Source organism: Trichosurus vulpecula, chromosome 3 (genome assembly GCF_011100635.1).
Source record: "Trichosurus vulpecula isolate mTriVul1 chromosome 3, mTriVul1.pri, whole genome shotgun sequence".
Classification (NCBI taxonomy): domain Eukaryota; kingdom Metazoa; phylum Chordata; class Mammalia; order Diprotodontia; family Phalangeridae; genus Trichosurus; species Trichosurus vulpecula.
The window spans coordinates 387,631,367-387,659,129 of record NC_050575.1 but is presented as its reverse complement, the minus strand read 5'-3'; the positions used below and the strand labels follow the sequence as shown (position 1 = coordinate 387,659,129).

The 27,763-nt window shown below is 40.1% G+C and overlaps 1 protein-coding gene across 1 annotated transcript in view; it reads left to right on the top strand.

Annotated features, from left to right (window-relative positions):
- Positions 1-26,490, top strand: part of CA5A (carbonic anhydrase 5A) — a 47,078-nt gene extending 20,588 nt beyond the window's left edge. Inside the window, exons 3-7 of the mRNA XM_036748914.1 lie at positions 9,117-9,235; positions 13,676-13,771; positions 14,155-14,217; positions 22,678-22,833; positions 25,885-26,490. Coding sequence (XP_036604809.1) covers positions 9,117-9,235; positions 13,676-13,771; positions 14,155-14,217; positions 22,678-22,833; positions 25,885-26,010 — 560 coding nt within the window. The 3' untranslated portion in view covers positions 26,011-26,490. The remainder of the gene's footprint in view (positions 1-9,116; positions 9,236-13,675; positions 13,772-14,154; positions 14,218-22,677; positions 22,834-25,884) is intronic.
- Positions 26,491-27,763: the final 1,273 nt, after the last annotated feature.

The following is a 27,763-nucleotide window of genomic DNA, read 5'->3' as shown; positions in this document are numbered from 1 at the left end:
GCTAGATAATCACCTGTCCAGGATGCTCAGAGGGAGGATACCAGCTCAGGAATTTGTTGGCCCAAATGATTTCTGAGGTCCCTTCCAAGGCGAAAGAATGCTTAAGATTTTAGATTGCTCGTGGATTGGTCAGACTGCTATTTGCCCTTTAGTCCACTAGATGGCAGGAAAGAGAAACAAGAGAAGCAGCTTTTCCCAAAGCCTGGAACAAATGGGAAATTCATGCTTGGCTGTGGAATGAATGAATGCACACCTAGAAATAGTGGGTTTTGTTTTTTTTCCCTACTTTTATTTGCTTCCCCTTTCTCCTCTCCATTTCTCACGCTTACACCTTTTATCCATGTATTGTCTTATCTGACCCCCACGATAATGCTGTGAGGTAGATATTACTATTATCAAACACCCCACCCCACCCCTCCATGCCATTTTACAGCTGATAAAAATTTAGCTAACAGAGATTACTGCAAAGGGGGACTTAACTGCCTTGGGGACAATCGTCAGGCAGGATTTGAATCCAGAGCCTCCTGACGTGTCCCATTATGACTTGCATATGGGCAGCAAGATGGCATTAAAGCCGAGGACTTGGAGTAAGGAAGATCAGAGTTCAAATGTGGTCTCTGACGTTTATTAGCTGTGTGACCCTGGGTAAGTCACTTAACCTCTGTCTGCCTCAATTTTCTCACCTGTAAAATGGGAATAAATAATAGTACCTACCTCCCGGGGTTGTTGTGAGGACAAAATGAGATACTATTTGTAAAGGGCTTAGCACATAGTAGGAGCTATGTAAATGCTAGAAGTTACTAAGAACTTTAATGCTTAATATTTTAATACTTAATATTATTCAGTACTTAATATTGGTAATACTACTAAGTACTAATTATTATTACCAGTAAGTACTTAATTACAGTTAATACTTAATGTTTTTGACTATTTCATGCTGCCTCTCAAGGAAGCCATGACCTTGAATCCTTTATATGTTATGTGTCATTTATATATGTATTTATATCTGCATTCATTGCACATACTATGTATGTTGTCTCTCTCTACAGAATGTAAGTGCCTTGAGGGCAAGGATTGGTTCATTTTTGTCTTTGTATCTTCCATACTAATCACAATGCTTGGTTCATAGTAGAAGCTTAATGATTGGATGACTATAAGCCATAGTATTGGCAGCTAGGTGAGGAGTCATGAAGACCTGAGTTCAAATCTGACTTCAGATATGTACTAGCTGTGGGACTCTGGGCAAATCTCTTAATTCTGTTTGCCTCAGTTTCCTCATCTGTAAAATGAGGCAGAGAAAGAAATGACAAATCCCTCCAGTATCCCTGCCAAGAAAATATCAAATAGGGTCATGAAGAGTTGGACACAATTGAACAATCATAACAAAGCCGTAGTATTGCAACACATTCTCTACTGAGAGCCAATAAGGAAAAATCCTTTACCTCAAAGCTGATAAAACGTTGCATAAGATTGAAATCTTCACTTTGTACAATGATGCTCCTGTCCCTCAACCCCTCCGTTCTTTCCCTGGCTATCACCCCTGTACTCTTTCCATAATGCCTGAATGGACCCATTCAACTCTACCTTTTCCTTATCTCTTGAAGCCTTTGCCCCTTTTTCCTGACGATAGAAGATCTTGTACTGCTAAACACCAGCCTTGGATCATTCCCACCATCCACTGCTGCTTTCGTTCCTACTCATGCACTGCTGAATGAAGCTGGAAAAAATAACAAAACAAGTAACAAAAAAACCCAGGGTCACATAGCTACTGACTGGGTCCACTATAAGTTTATGTTATATGATTATATAATTGCAGATGGGCCCTCGTCGCAGCAAGGCAATTCTGTTACACCTCCCTAATCAATTCATTATCAATTGCTTTTTCCAAGCTTTTGCATCCCTCCTCAAATTTCCCCTGGCTCCCCCTCCCGCTCTCCTCTCACATGAGAAGCTTGCCTCATATTTCACAGAAAAAAAGGGAGTCCATTCATGAAGATCTCCCTCCTTCTCCTCTTCTCCCCTCTTCCTCATCTTGAATCATTCTGTGCCTTCTGCCACTCTCTTTCTTCATCCCTAACTCACCTAAGGAGGTGGTCCTTCTCCTTTACAAGGCAAACTTCTTGACATGCATGAGGGATCTCATTCCATCTTGTCTTCTCTGGCAGATTTCCCCTACTCACTCCCCATCCCTACTCTCTCATTATCATTTGATCATTCCCTGTCTACTGGTTGCTCCTCACTGCCTTCAAACATGTCCACATCTTCCTCATCCTCGGAGCCCTTGCTTGACCCATCCATCCCCTCTAGCTATCTTCCTACATCTCTTCTCCCTTTTGTGGAGGTTATCAACAATAGCCACCTTCACTTCCTTTCCCCTCACTCTTTTTAACCATGAAGCCTGGCTTCCGACATCGTTTATTCAACTGAAGTTTCTCAGAAACTGCCACACCTAATGACCTCTTCTCAATCCTCATGCTTCTGGATCTCTCTGCAGTCTTTGACACTGTTAAGTCCTCTCTTCTTGATTCTCTCTCCTCCAGGTTTTCCTGAGGACACTTTCTCCTGGTTCTTCTCCTACTTGTCTGACTACTCCTTCTCTGGATCCTTTACAGTGTCTTTATCAGCAACATCACTAACAGTGGAGGTCCTCCAAGGCGCTTGTCCTGGACCCTCCGCTCTTCTCCCTCTATACTATTTCCCTTGGTGATCTCATCAGCTCCCGTGGTTTCAATGATCATCTCTATGAAGATGACCCTCAGATCTACTTGTCCAGTCCTAACCTCTTTACCGATCCCTAGTTTTGGATCTCCAACTGCTCATTAGACATTTGAAGTGTATGTCCAGTAAGCTTTTAAACTCAACATTCCCCAAACTGAACTCATTTTCTTTCCCTCCAAACCCTCCCCTCATCCTAACTTCCCTGTTACCATTGAGGGTACTAACATCTTCCTAGTCACCTTGGACTCCTCCCTCTCAGCCCCCATATTCAATCTGTTGTCAAGGCCTGTTGGCTTTCTCTTTGCAGCGGATCTTACATACCCCACTTCTCCTCTCTGAAACTGCCACTACTGGTGGGCTTTTATCACTTCATGGCTATGCTACGGCAACAGCTAGCTTGTTGTTTTCCCTGTCTCAAGTCTCTGCCCTCCAATCCATCCTCCACTTACTCTCAAACTGATCTTCCTAAAAACCCATGTCCTGCCATGTTTTACCCTCCCCCATATAGTAAACTTCAGTTTAAAACTGAAGGCAAACCTAAGTATCCACAGAATCAAGTATTTAAAAATCCCTGTTTGGCTTTTAAAGCTCTTCATAACCTGGTCCAGGGGTGGGGAACCTGCAGCCTGGAGGTCACATATGGCCCCCTAGGCCCTCATGTGGAGCCCTTTGACTGAATCCACCCCTCACAGAACAAATCTCCTTCATATAAAGGTTTGTCCTATAGAACTTGAACTCAGTCAAAAGGCTGCATCCAAGGACCTAGAAGGCCACATGTGGCCTCAAGATCATAGGTTCCCCATCCCTGACTTGGTCTCTTCATACCCTCCCAATTTTCTTAGGCTCTATCCTTCATGTACTCTGTAATCCAGTGGCACTGGCCTACAAGATGTTCCTTCCACATGACACTCCATTTCTCAACTCTGAGTGTCCCTCACATGTCTTGGCTGTACCTCTTATTTGGAATGCTTTCTCTCCTCATGTTCCTCATGCCCTGGAATTCTCTATCTGTCTTTGTGTCTGTGTGTCTCTCTGTTCTCCCCCTCCTGACTTTTCAAGCTTTCTTCTAATCATAGCAAAAGTCCCACCTTTTGCAAGAAGCCTTTTCTAGTCCCTCTTAATTTTGTGCCTTCCCTCTGAGATTATTTATCTTTTTTTACACATAGTTGTCTCTCCCACTTGAGAGCAGGAACTAGCTTTTGCCTTTCTTTATATGCCCAGCCCTTAGTATAATGCCTGGTACATAGTAGGTGCTTATTCAATGTTAGTCCACTGATGATCCAGACAAGTAAGAGGTGAGCTGGAGAAAGAACTCACAGTGGCCTGGGAGAAGCCGGAAAAGACCTTCACCTGACCAGATAAAAGAAACTGCACTTTGAAGCTCCCAGTCCCCTCAGAACATCTTTGGTCTATTTTATCAAAGAAACAACTGGGAGAGCAGCACATAGCTGTTCTGAAGAATCATTTGAACAAGATTTAGATACATAGTCAGTCCCTCTTTGGTTACTCTCAGACTTTGCAGAATTACAAAAGTACCAAGAATATCAAGAACACAATTATCAGTTGAATTATAGAAGGTCACAGCTGGAAGGAGCTTAGAGGCCAAAGGCCTCTAATGGAGGCCCAGAGAGGGGGAGAGACTTGCTTATTTATGATCATAGCTAGTTAGGAGCAGATCTCAGGTCTTGGAACTTGGAGTTTTGGGCTTTGTGCCACTACCTTCTACACTGTTCTTTTGATATAGTGCAAAGAACACTGGTTTGGAGGTCCGAACACCTAGGTTGAACTCAATTCCCAACGTTGCTTCGACAGAGGCACCGAGGTGGTACAGTGGATGAGGTTCTGGGCCAGGAGTCAGAAAGACCCAAACTCAAATCTGGCCTTAGATATTTTCTAGCTGTGTGATTCTGGGCAAATTGCCTAACCTCTGCCTGACTCAGTTTCCTCAACTGTGAAACAGGGATAATAATAGCAACATATCTTCCCTGTAGGAATTGAATGAGATGAAGTGTTTAGCACAGTGCCTGCTATATAGCACTGCTTAATAAATACTTGTTTCTTTCCTTCCACTGCAGCAGCTGGAGGCAATTTCTTTTCCTTATTTATAAGGTAATGGAGTTCAACTCCATCAAGGTTTCTTAACCTGGGGCTCCACATGGATCCAGAGTCTTGTGGATAGATTTCAAGGAGCCCATGAACTTGGGTGGGGAAAAAAATCACAGTTTATTTCAATGTAATTGGTTTTCTTTGTAACCTTATGTATTTCATTTTATGCACTTAAAAACATGATTCTGAAAGCAGTCTGTAGGCTTTCCCAGTCTGCCAAACATGTGCAGGACACAAAAAAAGTTAAGAATCTGTGAATTAGGTGATCTCTAAGGTTGTGTCCAGCTCCAGACACTTTTAGGAACCCTATTTGCTCTGTGCCTTTGCAATCATCAACAGATCTCTGTAGTGGCCCTCCAATATTCCAAACTTGCACATGGTTTGATTTAAAAAAAAAACAAACACCTTCTTTCAAGACTGTTCTTTTGCCCCCTGCCCTGGGAGCAGAGGGATGACAGACAGATGTTGGGATTAGCAGAAACTGGGAGTTCCACTAGAAGCTCCTTAAGAACAGCAGCCATGTCTTAGATTTCTCTTGCACCCCCAAAGGGTTATGCTGGTGGTCTAAAACTTAATTGCAACTTGTGCTTACATAGCAATTTAATTCAATACCTTTCTGTGGGGGTGAGGAGTACAAATATTATTATCTCTTTGAACAGGTGAGAAGATTGACTCTCAGGGGAAATGACTTACTCAAGTCATTGGCATGGTCAGGATCTGAACCCAGGCCAGTTTTTTTCTCTTTGCTGCTTCTTCATAGAATTTGCAGCTTCAACAGATTAGAACATCTGAAACTTCAAAAACTTTTATTTTGAGCCTGGGAACAACTATGTTTGCCAGAAAGTCTACTAATCTTAATAAAGCTTTAAAAAGGGAGCAGAAATATCTTGTTCTCAGTTTTAGAATAGCTGAGAAAATATTAACTGTTTCAAACCTATCCTAGCTAAGATTCTGCCTTGAATACCATGTGTTGCTCAGTATTCCTTCAATAAACATGACTTGAAGCCAGAATGATGCAGTGAAGAGACCTGGGTTCAAATCCTGACTCTCTCAATTACTACCTGTGTGACCTTGGGCAAATCATTTTACTTCTCCTTTCTTATTCTATAACCCTTTGATTCTATGGACCATTATGAATTAATGCAAAGAGAAGGGACCAGAACCAGGGGAACAAATGAGATATTTGTAAAGCATTTAGCCCATAATAGGCACTCAGTTCATGCTTGTAGCTTTTCTTTTCTTCCTTCCTTCCCTCCTTCCTTCCTTCTCCTTCCTTTCTTTTTCCCTTTTTTCCCTCCTTTATTCCTTCGCTCCTCCTTCCCTCCCTTCCTCTCTCTTTCCCTTTCTTCTTCCCTCTATTCTTTCCTCCCTTTTTCCTTCCTTTCTCTCTTGCTCATTCCCTCCCTCTCTTCCTTCTTCTTTCCCCTCCTCTCTCCCTTTCTTTCTCCCTTCTTGCCTTCCTTTCTTCTTTCCTTTCTCCTTCCTTCCCTTCTCTCCCTCCTTCCCTTTCCTTCCATCCTTTATTCATCACAATTGTAGGAATGTAAAAGAAAAGGAAGCCAAACTTTGAGTGAATGTAATGACCAGTCTTGCCCCTGGAGAATAGATGACAAATGTACCACTCTCCTTTTGGCAGAGGCTATGATTCCTCCACTAACATGCCCTATTTGGTTTTACTTAATAGTTTTTCTTGTTATAAGCGGGGGGATGTTCTTTCATTGGGGATAGAGAGGAAGTATATAAGGAAATGATTGTGATATAAAATAAAAAGGCACTATTTTAAGTTTTTTTTTAAAGGGAAAATATTAGAGTTTCTTATTGGTCATTTTTCTCTTCCTGGAAAAGGAAGGATCAAGATTCTGTGGGTCCTTCAGTGTAAGGACAAAAGAAAGGAAGAACTGTATCACCCAGTCCCCGGTCCACCACTCCACCACTGGAGGCTGCTCTTCCCCAGGTCAAATTTGTGACCATCTTTCCGGGACACTTTGTTCCAGAGAACCCTCGAGGGCAGGGAACCTTTTCACCTATTTCTTGCCAGGAGAAGAGAAGTTTTGCATAATTCCCAGAATGCTCATTTAATCTCCGAGCTCATGGAAACCCAAGCAATCTTTCATTGACTTCCTTGCTTCCCAGTTGCGTAAAACTCTTCTCAATTTGGAGTCTGAGGACCTGAGCTACAATCGATACTCCGTCACCATGTCCAGTGAAAGAACATCCCCCTCATACCAAGGAAACCTCTTCAGCAAAACCGATGGAGTATGTTAGTGCAGGGACCACAGCCTCTGCCAGAAGGAGAGAGGTACATTTGTCATCTTCTCTGAGGACAAAACTGGTCATTACAGTCACTCAGAGTTCAGCTTCTCCTCCTGTTACATTATTATAGTTCAAGAGCTGGGTGACTTTTAGCAAATGAGTTAACCCCTCTGAGAAGTTTCTTCATCAAGAAGATGCAGGAGGCGGTTATGACACTTGTATTTTGTCCCGCACAGGATAGGAATGTGTGTGAAGAAAGCTTTGTAAACCACTATGTAAATGTGAATCATTAGTCTATTCCAATAAACATTTATTAAGTGCCTGCTACATACACAGCATTTTTTTAAGTTCTAGGGGCATGAAAATATAAAAATGGCAGAGTCTAGTCTTTTAGTCTTGTGGGCAGCTAAGTGGTGCAGTAGAAAGAGCACTGGGCCTAGAGACAGGAAGGCCTGAGTTCAAATCTGACCTCAGATACTTGTTAGCTGTATGACTGTGGGCAAGTCATGTCACCCTGTTTACTTCAGTTTCCTCATCAGTCAACCAAGTTGGAGAAGGAAACGTCAAGCCATTCCCATATTTTTGCCAAGAAAATCCCAAGTGGTGTCACATAGAGTAGCACACGACTGACACAACTGAACAACACAAAAAGCTTTCAGTCTTTTAGGGAGAGTCTGACATGTTCACAAAGAAATAGAAGTTACAGAGTGAAAGGGGCAAAAAGAGAGAACTGGGAAAACTGATCTAGGAAAATTTACAATAGAAATGACCTGAAATTGGCATTTACCATTTAGAATAAGCATACTTAAAGAAAGTTAGAGCCAGAAGGTCCCTTAAAGAGCATGTCATTAGATAATTAATCCCTCATTTTGTGGATGAGAAAACTGAAGTCTGCAGAGGGGAAGTGACTGGCCCAGCTACTTTGTAGAGAGAGGGCAGAAGTGGGAAGGGAAGCCAGACCTCCCGACTCCCAGGCCAGTGCCAGCTGTGTGTCGAAATAGGATGTTCTTCATTGATCTGTGTGCAAAGACTGGAAGGAACTGGCTCATGCTTTTATTTTTACAGCCAAATTAATTAGATTATTTTATTCTGTCTTGGCAAGGATTGTTTGTTTTCCTTGACACAGTGCTCAGGTCTGATTTTTCTTGTTGATTCTATGAGGGTCTCAGTGGACCAGCAGCTTTGGAATGCACCAGAGTTACATAGGGTCTCAGGGACCCACAACAGCCTTGAAGAAGAGCAGGACATGAGACTTGATAGACAGGGTTGGGTCAAATTAGGGAGTGCCTCAAAAGCATGACCTAGGAGTTTAGATGGATAGGATAGAGATCTGGGAGGGCCTTCAGAAATCATTTAAATCTTTTTTAAAAAAAAATACATGAGAAAACTGAAGTTACACAATTTCAGAGCCTCTTTTCAGTAGCTCTAATTATTAGGAAGTTTTTCTGGGCATCAAGGCTCAATTAACCTTTGTGACTTTCACCTATGGCTCCTAGTTTAGGCCGTAGGGGCCAAGAAGGGCAAGTCTAAAATCTTTCTTCCCTGTGACCACTTTTCCAGTCCTTGACAAGGCTATCACCTGCCCACCTCCTTGCCCCGCCCCCCAGCCTTCTCTTCTTCCACGCTAAAAATCCCCATTATCTTCAACAAATCCTCATAAAAAAATGGACTTGGGACCCTTGACTGCTCTTCTGCATGTTCTCAGCTTATAAATATCCTTTCTCAAGTGTGGGGTTCAGAATTGAACCCCAAATTCCATAGGTGATCTGCCCACGCCAAGGACAGCAAGACTATCCCTTCCATGTCCAGAAAAGGAAAGGAAATTTCCTGCAATGATATAGATATGAAATAGCAGGGCTAGAATTTGGAATTCTCATGCCAGGAATTCCTACTCTCCACCTCCGCTCCACGTGGTAAACGAACCTGAATCTATAGGCTTGAAACAGCTACAACCTGATTAGTCAAACCTAGTTTTGGGGGAAACAGAGCAGCAACGGGGAGGCAGCTCGCCCTAAAAGCTTCTCCGGTTTCCTTTCTAGGCATTAGTGGTGGACCTTTGGACAATCATTACAGACTCAAGCAGTTCCACTTCCACTGGGGAGAAATGAATGATTGGGGCTCAGAACACACAGTGGACAATCAAGTCTTCCCAGCTGAGGTTTGCACACGTGACCATGGGTTTATTTAAAGGATTTAAAGATGCCTCTGTCATCAAGAGAGTACATGGACCCAGAGAACTTTATTTTATTTATATTATTTGAAATTTTATTTATTTATCTTATTTGAAAAAAATCGTACTGGGAATTGTAAAGGTAGCAGTAGCAGGCATCAAAAGCAGAGCAACATTTGATTTCAGATATGGGAGAGGGTTCATAAACATAAAAGGGACAGCTAGGTGGAACAGTGGTTAGAGTGCTGGGCCTGGAATCAGGAAGACCTGAGTTTAAATCCACTGGCTGTGTGACGCTGGGCAAGTCACTTAATCCTGTTTGCCTCAGTTTTCTCCTCTGTCGAATGAGCAAGAGAGTATGGCAAATGGCTTTGGTATCTTTGCCAAGAAAACCCCAAATGGGGTGGCAGAGAGTTGACATGACTGAAAAGACTCAACAACGAATATTCTCACTACGTACCTCATGGGAAAGGGCTTTGTAAACCTTAAATCACTATAAAAATTTGAATTGTTATTTATTATTCTTCCAAGGCTGAAGAAGTTGCTATAGGTGTAGAGAAAATGAAGCACAGAGAAGCCCAGATGCAACCACATGAGGCTGTATCTGGGGCAAATTTGGCTAGAGGGTAGTGCTGGGTAGAGAGAACAGTCCCACCAACGGCATGAGGGCCCAGAAACCCGGCCGGGGGGAGGGTGTTACTACCCCAGAGCTCCAAAGAAGCACAAGAACAAGCATAGGGGGAATTGTGGCTGCGGGGAGAAAATATGCTTCTCCTGGATGTCGGCACCCTGGGGCAAAGTTCTGTTTGTCCCACCTAGTTACAGTTCTGCAGAGAAGTCTTTCATTCATGCTGCTAGTGTAGAATGTTCTAGTTGTATAACAGATTACATCTCCCAATTTGGAGGAGAAGAAGATGCGATTACTGTTCAGTTTGCCAAGATTGTGTCCTCTTTCTAAATGATAATAGTCATATCTAGCATTTATATGGTGTTTTAAGGTTTTCCAGGTACTTTATAAATGCTATGTCATTTGATCCTCACAACAAGCTTGAAACATAGGTATTATTGTTATTATTATTAATTATCCCCATTTTATAGGTGAAGAAACTGAGCCTGAGAATGGTTAAGGGTCTTGCCCAGGGTCACACAGCTAACAAGTGCCCAAGGCAGGGTTTGAATCAACGTCTTCTTGATTGTAAACCTTGATTCTTCAGTTTGTCCCTATCTGCCTGCCTTTGGAGTAATAGGATGGAGGCGGAAGGGGAAGAAAGGGCCAGGTGACTTGAGGTCTCTCCCCAGGCAAGTTCACAGCCCACAGACAGAACCTGCCTAGTTAGCCCTCTCCCATTTCCGGAATAATTTGGAGGCTCAAGGATATATCAGATGTTTATTTTCCGCGAACTGGGTAAATAAAGAAAGGGAAGCCAGGATTAAGACAATGAAATCCTGGGATGAAGAAATCCAAAAGCCGAGGAGTAAGAGGAAGGAGAGCGAGAGGAGGAGGAGGAGAAAGCAGGAGGGGAAGAGGATAAAAAAAAAGAAACAGAATATCTTAGGACTCAAAGGCCAGAAACGAAACATAGTAAGAACAGTGGCATCTAAAAAGGAGCAATAAATAAATAAATGGAGGGGAAAGGCCACATTTCTTTACAACAAGACAAAGAATATTTGTTTAGTGTTTAATCTGTAGGGAACTCCATGCTGGGCCCTGAGAGAGACAGGAAGTTCAGATAAGACTCGGTCAGCCTCATAAGTCATGCTCTGTGCAGGACTTCAGGAATTTTCAGAAATTTAAAGGCATTATCTATATGACCTTGGACAAGTCACATCCCATCTTGTGGCTTTTGTCTCCTCGTCTGAGATCAAGGGATTGGACTGTATACACTCTAAGGTCCCAACTAGCTCAAAATCATCTACATTTTTATTAAAATTGAGGGGGTAGAACATAACTTTTGGTGAATCTTGCCAAGCTAGAAAACTCAGAAACAGACTGGAAGTCTATTATTCAAGAAACAACCTGGGTGATTGTTGGAAAGGCCCATCATCACAATGATTCGAGAATCACAAATCTTTTACCCATGACAACAATTCTCTGAAACCATCTACTAAATTATACAGAGTGTCCCACGAGTCTTAGTGCAGTTTTGGGGACACCATGGCCAAGATCGTTATATCTAGAGCTAGAAGTGACTTCAGAGGCCATCTGGTCCATTAACCTTGCCTCCCTCCATTTTACATATGAGGAAACTGAGGTCCAAAGAAAGTTAAATGATTTAATCAACATTACCCAGGTCATAAGCATTAGATAGGACTTGAACCCAAGGCCTCTGACCACATTCAGTGTGCTCTTCCCTGTTCCTCATCCAAAGGGCTGAGATCTACATGAGTGAAGGAAGTACCAGTACTGGGAAATTATTGGTTATTTGAATTATTACATCGAATTATTGAAATGTTTAAGATGGAGTTCCTACTGTGTTAGGCAATTTGAGGAGATAGGGGAGGATACAAAGATGAATATTTACACCCCAATCCCTGCCCTCAAGGAACTTCCAGTCTGGCTGAGAAGCTTACGGCCTATCGGTCTTACCAAAGCATTCCTCTTTCTCAAGCTGTAATTTCAAAGCCACACAATCTTGTTAAGTTTTTATTCTGTCTGAAAAGGGAGCCCATAAACAAACCTGAGGAGCCTGGAATTTTCACACTTTGAATAGTATTTCAGGAAATTTAATTTGATTAACACATACACATTTCAAAAGTGAGTGATTTCTTCACTTTGGTCATAGTTACTCCTTCTACCAATGCAGATTACAATTCAGCTTTTTCTGAGTAGACAGACTACAGGTAGCCCAGACATTTGATCACCTGGTAACCAACCTTTGGGGGCTGAGATTTAACCTATTGAAGGGAAAACAAGCAAGCAAGAATATATTTCCTCAGTTAGTTAACAATACTTTTGGAATTCTGCTACAAGGGCTCAGAGGTGAGATTAGCCCTATGAGGAAGGCTTTTAGCTCCTTCAGGAATTAAACCTCTGAGGTCTGAAGTCCAGGATGGATATGCCAGGTATAGAGTTCAGGTCTATAGCTAGTAATGTTGTTATCATTCTAAAGGTCCTTCCAGGTTTGAAATCTGATGATTCCATCACATCAATATAATGACGGTACAGTCTAAATAAGACATTGTCTCTAGATGGAGTGTTTATTAAGCACCTACTATATGCCAGGAGGCAGTTAGGTGGTGCAGTGGATAGACCACTGGTCTTGGAATCAGGAAGACTCCTCTTCCTGAATTCAAATACAGCCTCTGACACTTATTAGAGGGGTGACCCTGGGCAAGTCACTTAATCCTGTTTGCCTCCATTTCCTCATCTATAAAATGAGAAGAAAATGTCAGACTGCTCCAGTATTTTTGCCAAGGAAAATTTCAAATGGGGTCATAAAGAGTTGGCCACAACTGAAACAACTAGACAACATCATGGTCCAGGCACTGTGCTTAGTACTTTGCAAATATTATCTGATTTGATAATTTGATCTTGCTGCCCTTATGATGCTTACAGTTTACTAGGGAGATAAGTTATCACAGAGTTTTTTATAATCAAGTCAACAAGCATTTTATTAAGAACCTATTATATGTCGGGCAATGTGGGATTATATATATGTATGTGTATATGTATATGTATATATGGCACTGGAGATATATATGTATATGTGTATGTGTATATATACACATGTTTATATGCATATGTGTATGTATGTATCTATGTGACCAAAGTTCTTGCCCTCAAGGTGCTCACTGTCTAATGGAAGATAGAATGTAAAGAACTATGGACAAAAAAAGTAGACATGGAACAAATTGGAGCTAATCACAGAGGGAAGGTGCTAATATGAAGGGGAGCTGAGAAAGGCTCCTTGAAGAAGGTGGGATTTTATCTGACATCTGAAGGATGCCAGCGAAGCCAGCAGGCAGAGATAAGGAGGGAGAGAGTTCCAGGAATGAGAAGAGAGCTGCTGGAAATGCTGAGTCTGGAGATGGAGGGACTCGGGTGCAAAACAGCAGAGAGGCCAGTGTTACTGGATTGCTGAATATGTCAGAGGCTGGGAAAGGGAATAAGGTATAAGTATACCTGAAAGGAAGGGGGCTAAGTTATGAAGGATTTTAAAAGGCAAACAGAAGATTTTATATTTGATCCTGGAGATGATAGGGAGCCAACAGAGTCTAGTAAATGGCCTGGAGTGGAGAGAGACTTGAGGCAGAGACACCATGGCATCCTCCTCCCAACTTCTCTCTAAATTCCACCCCCAAACCTCAACTTTCCCAATATGGAGGTTGAAGGAGAGATCAAAGAAGGTCCATAGCCTTCAGATCAAGTCTGGTCTTAATATTTGCTCTGTCTCAGGAAATTTAAATTCTTTTTGAATTTCATTTCAGCTTCATTTAGTACACTGGAATCCTGCCAAATATCGAAATTACAAAGAAGCAGTAATGGGAGAAAGTGGTTTGGCTGTAATAGGAGTATTTTTGAAGGTAAACCCTTATAATATTATAGCTCTTCCATTTAGGAAATCAGTGTGGGCAAAAAAAAAAAAATTGAACATTGATTTTTTTAAAAATTAAGTGTGGGGGCAGCTAGGTGGCGCAGTGAGTAGAGCACTGGCCCTGGAGTCAGGAGGACCTGAGTTTAAATCCAGCCTCAGACACTTGACACACTTACTAGCTGTGTGACCTTGGGCAAGTCACTTTACCCCAATTGCCCTGCCTTCCCCCCTCCAAAAAAAATTTTAAAAAAATTTAAAAAAAATTAAGTGTGATTGGTGTATGTTTGTCATCTTGTCTTGCTAAATTACTCTTACCTTTCTGGTTAAAAAAATAGCATTTTAAACTAATTTTCATGGATTTCCATCCCATAGGTGGGTAGGGAGCACAAAGAGCTACAGAAGTTGGTCAATGTCTTACCAGAAATTAAGCATAAGGTAAGATGGTTATTCTGAAATTAATATAATTTGGAAAGCAAGACTCACTTAGCTCAGTTCCTGGCACAAAAGAGGTGCTTAAGAAATGCTAATTGACTAACTTAGCTGCATTTTGGTGCCAAAGGAAAGCTTAGTTATCACTTTTGTTACCATACAAAGCATGCTATGGCAGAAAGACACCAGACTGAGAGTCAGAAGTCCGGGGTTCTGTTAATAACTAGTGGTATGACCTGGGTAAGTCACCTTTTCTCTCTAGGCCTTGGTTTCGACCTCCATGAATTGAAGGAGTTAGATGAGCTGATCTTTAAGGCCCCTAATTCAAATCTCTTATCAAATGAGATAATATTGTAAGGCACTTAGCACAATGCCAGGCACATAGGAGGCACTTAATAAATGCTTATTCCCTTCTTCTTTGCTTCTAGAGCCAACCTTCTAGGATTTTATTGCATTGATCACTAAAGAATCCTAAATCTACTGATTTAATGACAGCATCACAGAGGCAGTTTGGTGCAGTGGAAAGACAGTTGGTTATTTTTTTTGGCAAAGAACTAGAAATAAAGCAGGCACCCAAGAAACAGGGGGTGGCCAAATTCCATGAATCTAATGGAATATTATTGCAACATAAAAGTGATGATTAAGGAGAGTTCAGAGAACTCTGGGAAGATTTTGATGAATTGATGCAGACCGAAGGTAGAAGAATCAGAAGAACAATTTATACAATGACCCCAGTAACATAAAAAGAAAGTGTGCTGCCTTAGGAGTCAGAGGACCTGGGCTCAAATCCCGTTTTTATTTTTTTATTATTGTATTATTGCATGTGCGACCCTGGACAGGTGATATCTGAGGTCTCAGTTTTCTCGTCTGTAAAATGAAATGATTAGACTGAATGACTGCTAAGGTCCCTTTCTGCTTGAAATCTATGACCCTATAATGCCAAAAATGAGCACGCTATTTTGTTCCCATTTTAGTCGATTGTTAGGTGAATATGGAATGGAAACTTCAAGAAATGTTGTTTATTTATCAAGGATCAAACAAGAAGTGAAATGTATAAGCATCCTGAAGGATTTGCAGATGCTGTGAATAAACAGCGATATTAAGATGTGATCCATGAGAAAACTATAAACCTTCCATATAACAATGGTGCTGGCCACCATTGGATTAAAGCTTCGGAAAGCATGAGTTTTCCTCAGAGCCACTGTTTGATCTGTGCATTGGACTTCCTTTTGGCCCCTTCACCCTAAAGGGAGCTTAGAATAATTCAGTCCCCACCCTCTACACACACATCTCAGAAAACTACAAAACTTTACAAGTTCAAGGTGAATCCCAGAGCCCTCATCCATTTCTTTGCCAAACTAAACCTGGGATGTTTTCCAACAAGAAGGCCACAACACAATGCCTTTTGGTAGGAAAGAAAAGATCTGGCAGTGAAGAACCAACTTCTGCAACGTTGTTTACGCAGGGTTCCCTCTTTGTCTTCTTTGAAAATTCTGGGAAACTTTCCCTGGGGGGATGACTACTAACCCTGTTTACCTTGGGTAAGTCACTCTGAAACCTCATCTCTGAGTAAAATAAAGATGAGTTCTAAGGTCTCTTTCAGCTCAAATGAACCTTTCTGGGATCAACAATTAGGGAGGCAGTATTTTCATGGAGAACTTAGAATTCTGGTCAATGTCTAAAAGATCATCTAGCCCTAGGATTCTTAACCTGGGGTCTATGAACAGTCAAGGGGTCCATGAATAGACTTCCAGGAGTTCGTGAGCTTGGATGGGAAAAAAATTGCATCTTTATTTTCACTAACCTTTGGGCTCCATTGTAATCTCATGTGTTTTATCTTATGCCTTGAAAAACAACATTCTGAAACCCATAGATTTCACCAAACTGCCTATGGTGTCCATGGCACAAAAAAAAGTTTAGATAACCCCTTAAACCCTCTCTTCTTATAGATAAAGAGACTGAAGCTCAGAGGGGGGAATTGACTGATACTACCCCCAAATTATCTTGTGTATATCTTCTTTGTACATGGTTATTTGCATATTGTCTCCTCCATTACACAATATGATTCTTCAGAACAGGAACTGGTTTTTGTCTTTCTTTGTATCCCCAGTGCTTAGCACAGTGCCTGGTACATAGCAGGCACTTAAATGCTAGTTGGCTGGCTGACAGCCTAGCTCACAACTAGTTACTGGCAGAATTGAGACTAGAATCCAGACCTCCTGACTTATCACTCGTTGCTCTTTTCATTCAAAAATAGTACCTTACCTTTCACCTTCATACAATTTCCCTCCCCTTTGTGAATATTTAATTTTAATTTTTCTCAGTTACATGTAAACAAAACAAGACTTTTTAACATTCTTTTAAAAAATTTTGAGTTCCATATTCTCTTCCTCCATTCCTTCCATCTTCCTTCCTTGAGAAGGCAAGCAATTTCATATAAATTGTTGGTGTGCAGTCATGCAAAATATTTCCATATTAGTCACGTTGCAAAAGAAAACACAGGACGACCCCCCCCTTAAAAAGCCCTCACCCAAAAAAAAATAAAGTCTTTTAAAAGTATGATTCAGTCTGCGTTCAGACTCCGTCGATTCTTTTTCAGGAGGTGGATAATATCTTTCATCATAAGTCCTTTGGAATTGTCTTGGATCATTGTATTGCTAAGAAGAGCTAAGTCATTCATAGATGATCAGGATACAATTTGCTGCTACTGTGTACAATGTTCTCCTAGTTCTTCTCATTTCACTTTGTATCAGTTCATGTAAGTCTTCTCAGGTTTTTCTTCCCCCCCTTCATCCCCCCCTTAATTTCTTATAACACAATAGTAATCCATCACAACCATATACCACAATTGATGAGCATCCCTTTGATTTCCAATTCCACAAAAGAGCTGCTATAAATATTTTTGTACGTATAGGTCCTTTTCCTTTTTATTTGATCTTCTTGAAATACAGACTTAGTTATGGTATTGCTGGGTCAAAGGGTATGCACAGTTTTATAGCCCTTTGGGCATAACTCCAAATTGCTCTCCAGAATGGTTGGATCAGTTCACAACTACACCAACAGTACGTTAGTGTCCCTATTTTTTTCCATTTCTCCTCCAACATTTGTCATTTTCCTTTTCTGTCATATTTGTCAATCTGATTGGTGTAAGGTCATGCCTCAGAGTTGTTTAAATTTGCATTTCTCTAAATAATAGTGATTTAGAGCATTTTTCCATATGAGTATAAATACATAGCTTTGATTCCTTCTTCTGAAAACTGTCTGTTCATATCTTTTGACCATTTATCAACTGGGAAATGACTTGTATTCATACAAATTTAACTTAGTTCTTTATATATATTTGAGGAATGAGGCTTTTATCAGAAACACTGGTTGTAAATCCCCACCCCACCCCACCCAGTTTCCTGCTTTCCTTTTAACCTTGGCTGCATTGGGTTTGTTTGTGCAAAATTTTACATTTGATATAATCAAAATTGCCTATTTTCCATCCTATACTGCTCTTGCTCTCTTGTTTGGTCATAAATTTTTCCCTTAAACCACAAATTGGACAGATAAAATATTCTATGCTCCTTTAGTTTGGTTAAGATATCACCCTTTATGTCTAAACCATGTACCTATTTTGACCTTATCTCAGTACACTGGGTAAGATGCTTATCTAGATCTAGTTTCTGCCAAACTGCTCTCCAGTTTTCCCAGCGATTTTTTTTCAAATAGTGAGTTATTGTCCCACAATCTTGGATCTCTGGGTCTATTAAACACTAGATCACTATGGTCATTCACTAATGTGTATGGTGTACCTAATAAATGCCATTAGCCCATCACTCCATTTTTTGACTGGTACCAGATTGTTTTTGATGATTACTGCTTTGCAATAGAGTTTGAGATCTGGTACTGCTAAATCACCTGTCTGCACTTTTTTTTTAATTAATTCTTTCGATATTCTTGGCATTTTGTTCTTTCAGATGAATTTTGTTATAATTTTTTCTAGTTTTATAAAATAATTTTTGGGTAATTTGATTGGTATGGCACTGAATAAGTAAATTAAGTTAGATAAAGTTGTCATTTTTATTTTATTGGCTTAGCCTACCTATGAAGAATTAAAATTTCTCTAATTGTTTACATCTGACTTTATTTGTGTGAAAAGTGTTTTACAATTATGTTCCTATAGTTCTTAGGTTTGTTTCGGCAAGTAGACCCTCAGGCATCTTATATTATCTGCAGTTATTATACATGGGATTTCTCTATCTAGCTCTTCCTTCTAGATTTTGTTGGTAATATAAAGAAATGTTGATGATTTGTATGGGTTTATTTTATAAATTTGCTAATTATTTCAACTGGTTTTTTAGTTGATTCTCTAAAATTCTCTAAGTATACCATCATATTATCTGTGGAGAATGATAATTTTGTTTCCTCATTGCCTAATCTAATTCCTTCAATTTCTTTTTCTTCTCTTATTGTTATAGCTAGCTTTTCTAGAACAATATTGAATAATAGTGGTGATAATGGTCATCCTTGCTTCACCCCAATCTTATCTGAGAGGCTTCTAGCTTATCTCTATTCTAGATAAGATTGTTGATGGTTTTAGATAGATATTACTTATCATTTTAAGGAAAACTCCATTTATTCCTATGTTTTCTAGTGTTTTTTAATATTAATGAGTATTGTATTTTGTCAAAAGCTTTTTCTGCGTCTATTGACATAGTCATATTATTTTTGATCATTTTGTTATTGATATGGTCGATTATGTTGATGGTTTTCCATTTATTGAATTAGCTCTACATTCCTGGTAGAAATTCTACCTGGTCATAGTGTATGATCCTTGTGATATATCTGTAATCTCCTTGCAAGTATTTTATTTAAAAATTTTGTATCAATATTCATTTGGGAAATTGGTCTATAACTTTCTCTAGTTTTTTCTTTGCTCTTTCTGGCTTAGTTATTAGCACCATGTTTTTGTCATAAAAGGAATTTGGTAAGATTTTTCTTTGCCTATTTTCCCAAATAATTTATGTAATATTGGAATTAAGTGTTCTCTAAATGTTTGGTAGAACCCATTTATGAATCCATCTGGTCCTGGGAATTTTTTCTTAGTGAGCTCATTCGTGGCTTATTTAATTTCTCTTTCTGAGATAGGATTATTTAAGCATTTTTTTCCTCTTCTGTTAATCTGGGCAATTTATATTTATCTAAATATCCATCCATTTAACTTAGATTACCATGTTATTGGGCAAAATAGCTCCCAATAATTGTTTTAATTTCATCTTCATTGGTGGTAAATCCACCTTTTTCATTTTTTATACTGGTAATTTGGTTTTCTTTCCTTTTTAAAATCAAATTAACCAATGACTTATCTATTTTAATGTTTTGTTTTTCTTTTTCTTTTTAAAACCAGCTCCTAGCTTTATTTTTTAAGTCCAATGGTTTTCTTAATCTCAATTTTGTTAATCTCCCCTTTGATTTTCAGGATTTCCAACTTGGCATTTTATTGGGAATTTTTAACTTGTTCTTCCCAGAATTTTTTTTAGTTGTATGACCAGTATATTGGTCTCTTCTTTATCTATTTCATTGTTGTAAACATTTAAAGATATAAGTTTTCCCCTAAGTACTGCTTTGGCTGTACCCCATAAATTTTGGTCAGTTGTTTCATTGTTGCCAGTCTCTTTAATGAAATTATTTATTGTTTCTATAATTTTTTCCTTAACTCCACTCATTCTTCAGGATTATTTAGTTTCAATAAATTTTAATCTGTTTTCATGGCATTTTATTGAATGTAATTTTTATTGCATTATGGTCTGAAAAGTATGGATTTAATATTTCTGCTTTTCTGCTCTTGGTTGTGAGGTTTTTATCTCCTAATACACGGTTAATTTTTGTGAAGGTGCCAGATACCACTTAGAAAAAGGCATACTCCTTTCTATTCCCATTTTATTTTCTCCAGAAGTCTATCAGATCTAACTTTAAAAAATTCTATTCATTTTCTTAACTTCTTTCTTGTTTATTTAAGGTTTAGATTTATCTAGTTCTGAGAGGGGAAAGTTGAGGTCACCTATTAGTATAGTTTTACTGTCTGTTTCCTTCTGTAACTCCTTCAATTTCTCTTTCAAAAATTTAGATGCTATACCATTTAGTTCATATATGTTTAGTATTGATATTACTTCATTGTCTATGGTGCCTTTTAGCAAAATATAGTTTCCTAGCTTTTCTTTTAAAATTAGATATATTTTGCTTTATCTGAGATCATGACTGCTACACCTGCTTTTTTTTTTTTTACTTCAGCTGAAGCATAATAGATTCTGCTTCAGCCTCTTATTTTTATTCTTTGTGTGTCTCTATATTTCAAGTATGTTTCATGTAAACAACATACTGTTGGATTCTGTTTTTTAATCCACTCTTCTATCAGATTCCATTTTATGGGTGGGTTCATCCCCTTCACATTTACAGTTATGATTATTAACTGTGTATTTCCTTCCACCCTATTTCCCCCCATGTATCCTTATCTCTGTCTTTTTACCCTGTCCTTCCTCAAAAGTCTCTTTTGCTTCTAACCACTACCTCCTTTAATCCACCCTCCCTTTTATCAGCCTCTCTCTCATTCTCTTATTCCCTTATCCTTCTACTCCTCTGTAGAGTAAGATAGATTTCTATGCCCAACTGAATGTATAAGTTGTTCCTTCTCTAAGCCAATTCCAAGTTCAAAGTTCAAGTGTTGCCCAACACTTCCACCCCGATCTTGCCCTCCATTGTAAAATCTCTTTCTTTCACAGTTTTTTTAAAGTGAAATAATTTCCTCCATTTTTCCTCTCCCTTCCCTCTTCTCCCAGTGCATCCCTCTTTCTCATTCCTTAATTTTATTTTTTTGGAAATCATCCCATGCCAGTCAACTCACACTAGTGCCTTCTGTATATGTATAGTCCTTCTAACTGCCCTATATACAGAAGGTACTGAAGTGAGTTGACTATGATGGGATGATTTTTAAAAAATACTGTTTTTAGAGCTAGCTTTGGGGTCTGTAGGTTTTCAGTGCTTCCAAAGAGGGGTAATCTAGAGAAAGGTGCTTTCCTGGCCTGTGCTCTAGTCTTTACCCAGGAAGAGACTTTGTTCCCCTATAGCCACAAGTGGTAGCACTATCCCTAGCACTGAGACTGTGACCAGGTCCCACACTCTCCTGTAGCCACAACTGCTAGTGCTCCTCTATCTTGGAGTTGAGACCAAGATTTCTACTACCCTGTTAGTGATCACATATACTTTTCTTCACCTTGGAACCACAACTGGAGTCCCTGCTCTGCTGTGGCTACAAGTGCTATTGCTCCTTTTGACCCTGGGACTGTGACCCAGAACAGCTCATTGGCAATGCAACGGGGTACTGAACCCAGCACCAGCAAAGAGTCCCCTGCAATCCCCTTCTGACCACCTCACCATCTGTGGGCTGCAAGTTCCCAAACCTCCCACTGCTGCCAATGCAGCCACCTCCAGGAGTAGCCACTGGGCCTGTGGCATGGCCTGGGCTGCCCACTCCACACTGCACCTCAAGCATGCCCATCACTAAGTGAGACAAAACTTTCTTGCTGACCTCTTAAGTTGTCTTGAGCTAGAAGATTGTTTCACTTGGACTTTTGTTGGTTCTGCCACTCCAAAATTTGATTTGAGGCATTATTTTAGAATTGTTTGGAAGAGAATTTGAGAGAGCTCAGCTGAGTGCTTCTCTACTCTGCCCTCTGAGCTCTGACTTGCTCTTTGGGAATGTAGTGGGAATATCTGACTATGTTTAATATATAGGCACAGTACCTGGTACATAGTAGGTACTATGCTCGTGAATGCCTACTGATTGATTGAGTGACTATAAGCATAGACACATAGGATCATGGACTCAGAGTTAGAAGGGGTTTTAGAGATATTGTTGTACCAACCCTACATCTTTGACTAGAGGAAACAGGTCCAGAGATGTCCCAGGTAGTAAGCAGCAGAACCATGATTCAAATGTAGATCCTCTGAGTCTGGAGCAATGCTTTTCTCATTTCAGCACTCTCAGTACCTTTGTATCTTTCTCGATGAAGATGTCCAAAAAAGGACAGTTCAAAGATTGGGTGGAGGGTTTATTTTCTTCAAGCCATGGTGTTTGGCTTTGATAAGTAGCCAATGGGGAACCACTGAAGAGTTTTGAACAGTGAAAGAACTAGGGAAACTGGTTGGCACCATCTTGAGTTTCTCTTTGCAACTAAGGTATCCTCAAATTAGTAATTTTAAGGTAGTATAGGTTTTCTTGTGGAATTCCATGCTTCTGTCCAGAAGAGAGGCACACATTGAATCATATAAGAAACAGAATTAGTAGAACATGTTGTATGTTTTCCCTTACCTATTTGATGATTACATTTCAGAGACTCAAGATATAAATTGCTATAGCTTTAAGTTGCTTCCTGTAATTCTTAATTTATTAAATGTCCTCTATCGATTTTATTGATCCGTTAGGATACTCGCGTGGCCTTTGACAGATTTGATCCCTCGTGTCTTTTGCCCTCCTGTCAAGATTATTGGACCTATCCTGGATCTTTGACCACCCCACCACTTACGGAATCTGTCACTTGGATCGTTAAGAAAAAGCCTATTGAGGTTGGTCATAATCAGGTGAGTCATGTGTCTAACCAGCTTCTTAAAATCTTTGGCCTAGACTCGATTTCTTGGATGAATTTAAGAAATCCCACAATAGCTGGAAGCTACACTTTCATATTTTAAATCAGCAAAATATGACCGTAAGAATCAAAAAGGAGGCAAGCCAATCATGTGATGAGAATGAGAGATAAAATGTGGACAGCCCAAGTTCTGTGATGGCACAAACATAATGGCAAGTGACCTGGAAGAAGGTCCTCAGCAGGTTGGCTGGACTCCTGTGTGGATTTATAGGAGGACTTACACAAGAATTATACAGGATGAGCAGATATCAATGAGTTGTGACTTTTGGAGGGAACATCTCAGCCTGGATTCCTGGAGAGCCCAAGGAGATTCTCACCTACCAGTGGACAAGACTGGAGGTGAAATAGACTGAGTAGCCAAACCAAAAAGAAAATACATTTATTAGTGTGCTAAGGAAGCTTATTTACCAGTAGTAACTTTAAGGTTCAGATCTTGGCTTGTGAAGCTTTTTCCGGATTGCCTGAAGCATCCAGGTAATTGGCAGCATTCCATGGCATTTGAATAGATCAATGGGATGCAGTGTATTGCTATAAGAAAGACCAGAAGTTTCTATTTGTAGAGACTCCAAAATCTGTGGATCCTAGAACGTATAGATTGCAACCCATCTAGAGCTTCCTCTACTGTGAGATTCTTGTCCAAATCCTTCCATGAATGTCCTATATTAATATATAAATGCTCCATATAATATATATGCCCTATATAAATGCCCCAATGAATACATATGCTCTATATAAACATATAAATGCCCTAGAAAATATACAAATTCCTGTATAAATATCTAAATACCCCATGAAAATCTATAAACGCCTCATATAAATCTATAAATGCTCCATAAAATTTATAAATACTCCATATAAATATCTAAATGCCCCATATAAATATGTAAATACCCCCATATAAATACATAAATTTTATGTGCAGATATTTATATATCTATTCTCCACATAAATATATAAGTGCTCCTTCTACTCCATCTGATACATCCTTTGCATTGCAGTCTGGACCCAGCCAATGCAGCTCACTCTGCCTTGCCCTGAAAAGCCATCATGTTCATGCTCCCTGGCAAATCCCCAGCTATAATCTTTACCTTGCTCCTATCCAACCACTTTGAAATGATGACTGTTGACAGATGTTTGAGAGAGACCTTTGATTTGGTTCTGTGCTGTGGAAAGAGTATCTCACTACTCAGATCAAGATCCTGGAAATCAGCTTGGGAGCCCTGGCCCAAGGTCCTGATACCCTGTAGGCTGAGATCATGACCTTTCTAGACAAGGCCTGTGTTGTGCTTGCACCAGGATTAACACTCCTGGAGATAATATGACATCTAGCTAAAAATTTCAGTTGGTAGATCTGGGGACCCGTAATGCCAATGGTCAAGAGAATAAGTCTGACCATGTCATCCACCTTCCTCAAACCACATTCAATCAATTCTGGTGGCTCCCTGTCACCTCCAGGATCATGACGTTGGATGATGTTCCAAGTCTTTCATTACCCAGTCCCTTCCTACCTTTCCTTTCTTACACTTAAACTTACACTTACTCTGCCATGCACACAAAAATCCAATGACACCGGTGCCACTTGCACAAGATACTGTCTCCCAACTATACATTCTCACTGGTGTACCCCGTGCCTGGAATGCTCTCCCTCCTCATCTCCCTCTCCTAGACTCACTGGCTTCCTTTAATCACATTTAATCACTGACTGGTGAGTGATTAAATGAATGCAAAAGTCCTTCAGTTTGTGAACAGAGTCCTTTCATTGCCTGGTGGTTTGTCATAGTGGCGAGTTGGAGGAGGCCTCATGAAGATTGGAAGAAGTTGACTACTCCCAAGGATACCAGCAGCCTTTAAGAGTCAAAGTTTGGTAATTAAAGTCTCCATTCACTTTAAATTATAATAGAAGAGGGACAGAATTTTGGGGAAGGAATCCCTCCCCCCCTCCCCAAGAAAAAGACAAATGCAGAAAAAGTTGTGAGACCAGATGCCTTTGTATTAGAGGCCTAGATGGGGCCCATGGAGGGACAGGGACGTGTTTAGCTTTGAGAGGTAGAGTGGCATAGTGGACTTGGAGTTGGGAAAATTCCAGCTTGGACCCTCAATGACTGTGTAACCATGGACAGGCCATATCTTCTTTGGGTCTTATTTTCCCCATCTGTAAAATGGATATTAAAATACTTGCATTTTGTACCTCCCAGGGTAGTGATGGGGAAAGTGTCTAGTAAACATTGAGATATTAAAGAAATACAAGTCATTATTTTTATAAAAGCTTTGGGTAGCAGGAGGATGAGGAAAATGAAGAAGGAACACCTAGAGGCAGGAACGGGTCTTTAAAATGACAGAAAGGCCCCTTAAGGCCAAAGGCAAATTTGGTTTACCTCTTGATTGTTGTCTTTAGTCATTCTGCGCTGTTCTACTCTTCTTAACCCCATGGATCATATCACACCAATGCTGTCCGTGGGGTTTTCTTGGCAAAGATACTGGAGTGCAATTTCCTCCTCCACTAAATTAAGGCAAACAGGGTGAAGTGACTTGCTCAGGGTCATACAGCTAGTAAGTGTCTGAGGCCGCATTTGAACTCAGGTCTTCCTGGCTCCTAGTCCAGTACTCTACTCCTTTGAGCCATGCAGCTCAATTTGGTTGTGCCGAGGGCTAATGCTGATTTGTTGTGGTCCTTTCTTAAACTTTTAAAACTTGAAGGTCATAAACCCCCTAGCTATTGGAGGGAAATTCTGAAACTCTTCATTACTATAATCATGATAATCTATTTAGTTTGGGACTGAAGAATCTGACCTTTACACTGTTAAAGTATTTCTTGAAAGTGTTACCAGAGTTGTTTCTGGATTTGTCCATAGCTGGAACTCTTGCAGTCTCTGAAGCACAGATATTCAAGTCTAGAAACCTCATTATCCGTGTCCAAGCGCTGTTGTTGTGTATTCTTGTATATAGGCTCCCTAACTCTGATAAGTTTCTTGATCTTTTTTTTCAGCTAGCTGAGTTTCGGAAGCTACTGTTTTCTGCCCTTGGGGAGGAAGAAAAGAAGATGGTGAACAACTTTCGTCCACTTCAGCCCCTCATGAGTCGTACTGTCCGGTCGTCTTTCCTAGCATTTTGAAACACAGGACTCATCTCCAGATAGAATCTCCCTCTCACACCCCCCAATCAAGCTGTGTGTAGCTGTCTTTAAGAAGGAGCCAGTGTGATATGTCAGTATTCTGATTTGCTAAGAATGGAAGGATGGAAATTGATGTGAGATTCACCTCCTCACAGGTTTAACTTGGCCTATGCCACTATAAACTAAGAAAAATGGATCCATTTCATCCATCCAATTGATATATTTGCTCCTTCATTGGGTGATTTTTTCATTCAGTCATTTCAACGTGCATTTATTAAGTACCTACTGCTTGTAGAGCACTATTCTAAGTATTGGGGGACATTAGAGCTTAAATGACACAGCCTTTGCCTTCTTAGAACTCGTAGCCTACTAGGATGATAAGACACAAACACATAGATGACCATGGTATACAATATTCTGTGATAAGCTTGTCTGAGACAATATAACAATACAATATAATAAAACAATATAATAATCTGAGATGCGAAAAAGCTTTTTGGAAGAGGCAGCCTCTGAGATGAGCTTTAAATGATGGCTAAGGATTCATTCAGCTTGGCACTTTGACATCACTTTACGAGAAAGACTCTGAAAGTTTGTGAACACAAAAAAAATGTAAGAATAGTTGATTTTGACAAGGAGAGTCCTTGCTTAGCTGCTGGGAGGACATGACCCTCTGTCTCAAACACCGAAGCCAACAATAACTCTAGCACCTCTGGGAAATCTTAGGGATAGCCTGAATTTTTAGGTTAGTATCGAGAGACAGCATGGTGTAGTTTACAAAGTGCTTTAAGATATCCATAGCACTTTACAAATATCGTCTCATTTGGTCCTCACAACAAAACTGAGAGGTAGGTGCTATAATTATCTCAATTTTACAGATAAGGAAACTGAGGCAGATAGGGGTTTAAGTGACTCTAAGCCAGTGCTCTATCCTAGCTGCCTCGGTGAAAAGGACATTGGCTATAAATCTGGACAGCTGGATTTTTGCTCGATTTTTACCACTAACTCACTAACTAACTAGTTGTAGGATTTTGGATAAATCACTTCCCCACTTTGGATCTTCGTTTCTTCTGAAATATTTCTTCGTTGCAGAATCAAGTGTTTACACTTCATGATTTCTGGAGTGGCTTTCAGCTCTGACACTCTATATTCAAAAGTCCCTTCCAGCTTTGGCTTTCTATGTCCTAAAGTGTCTTCTACTTCTAACATTCAAGGGTTGTAAGATGAGCCCAAGATAGCTGAAGCTAGGTTTGAATAGGTTCTCTGGCTTGAGGCCCAGGTCAAATTCAGGGAATGAAGAGGAACGGTCTAATTTACTTAGGGGATATCTCCAAGGCTGGGGGTTGGGGTGAGGAAGAGAGAGCAAGAGGGACTAGAATAGTCAGTGGCTGAGACTTGAACAACATATGCTAGTCTCTACATGCTGAACAGGCTTGCGGCTGACCGCCAGATACCAAAGGGATTTGTGTGGCCATTGAGGATGTGATTAACTGACACAAATACATTATCAGGTCACTGTCTAACTTAACTGAAATGTATTAATGTTCATTCCTTGAAGTTCAGTAGGATTTTCCGACTTCAGCTGGTCTTTAAACCCAGAGCCTGAGCTGCAATTCCTCTTAAACTGTCTGTTAAGTCCCGTGGCTCAGGGCCAGCAGGCTCCTAGGAGACAATAGGGTTTATAATCTTGCATGTCATCAATATCCTTACACTTTAGTATTATTTTGGAAAGTGGAATCAGGCTGCTGCCTGA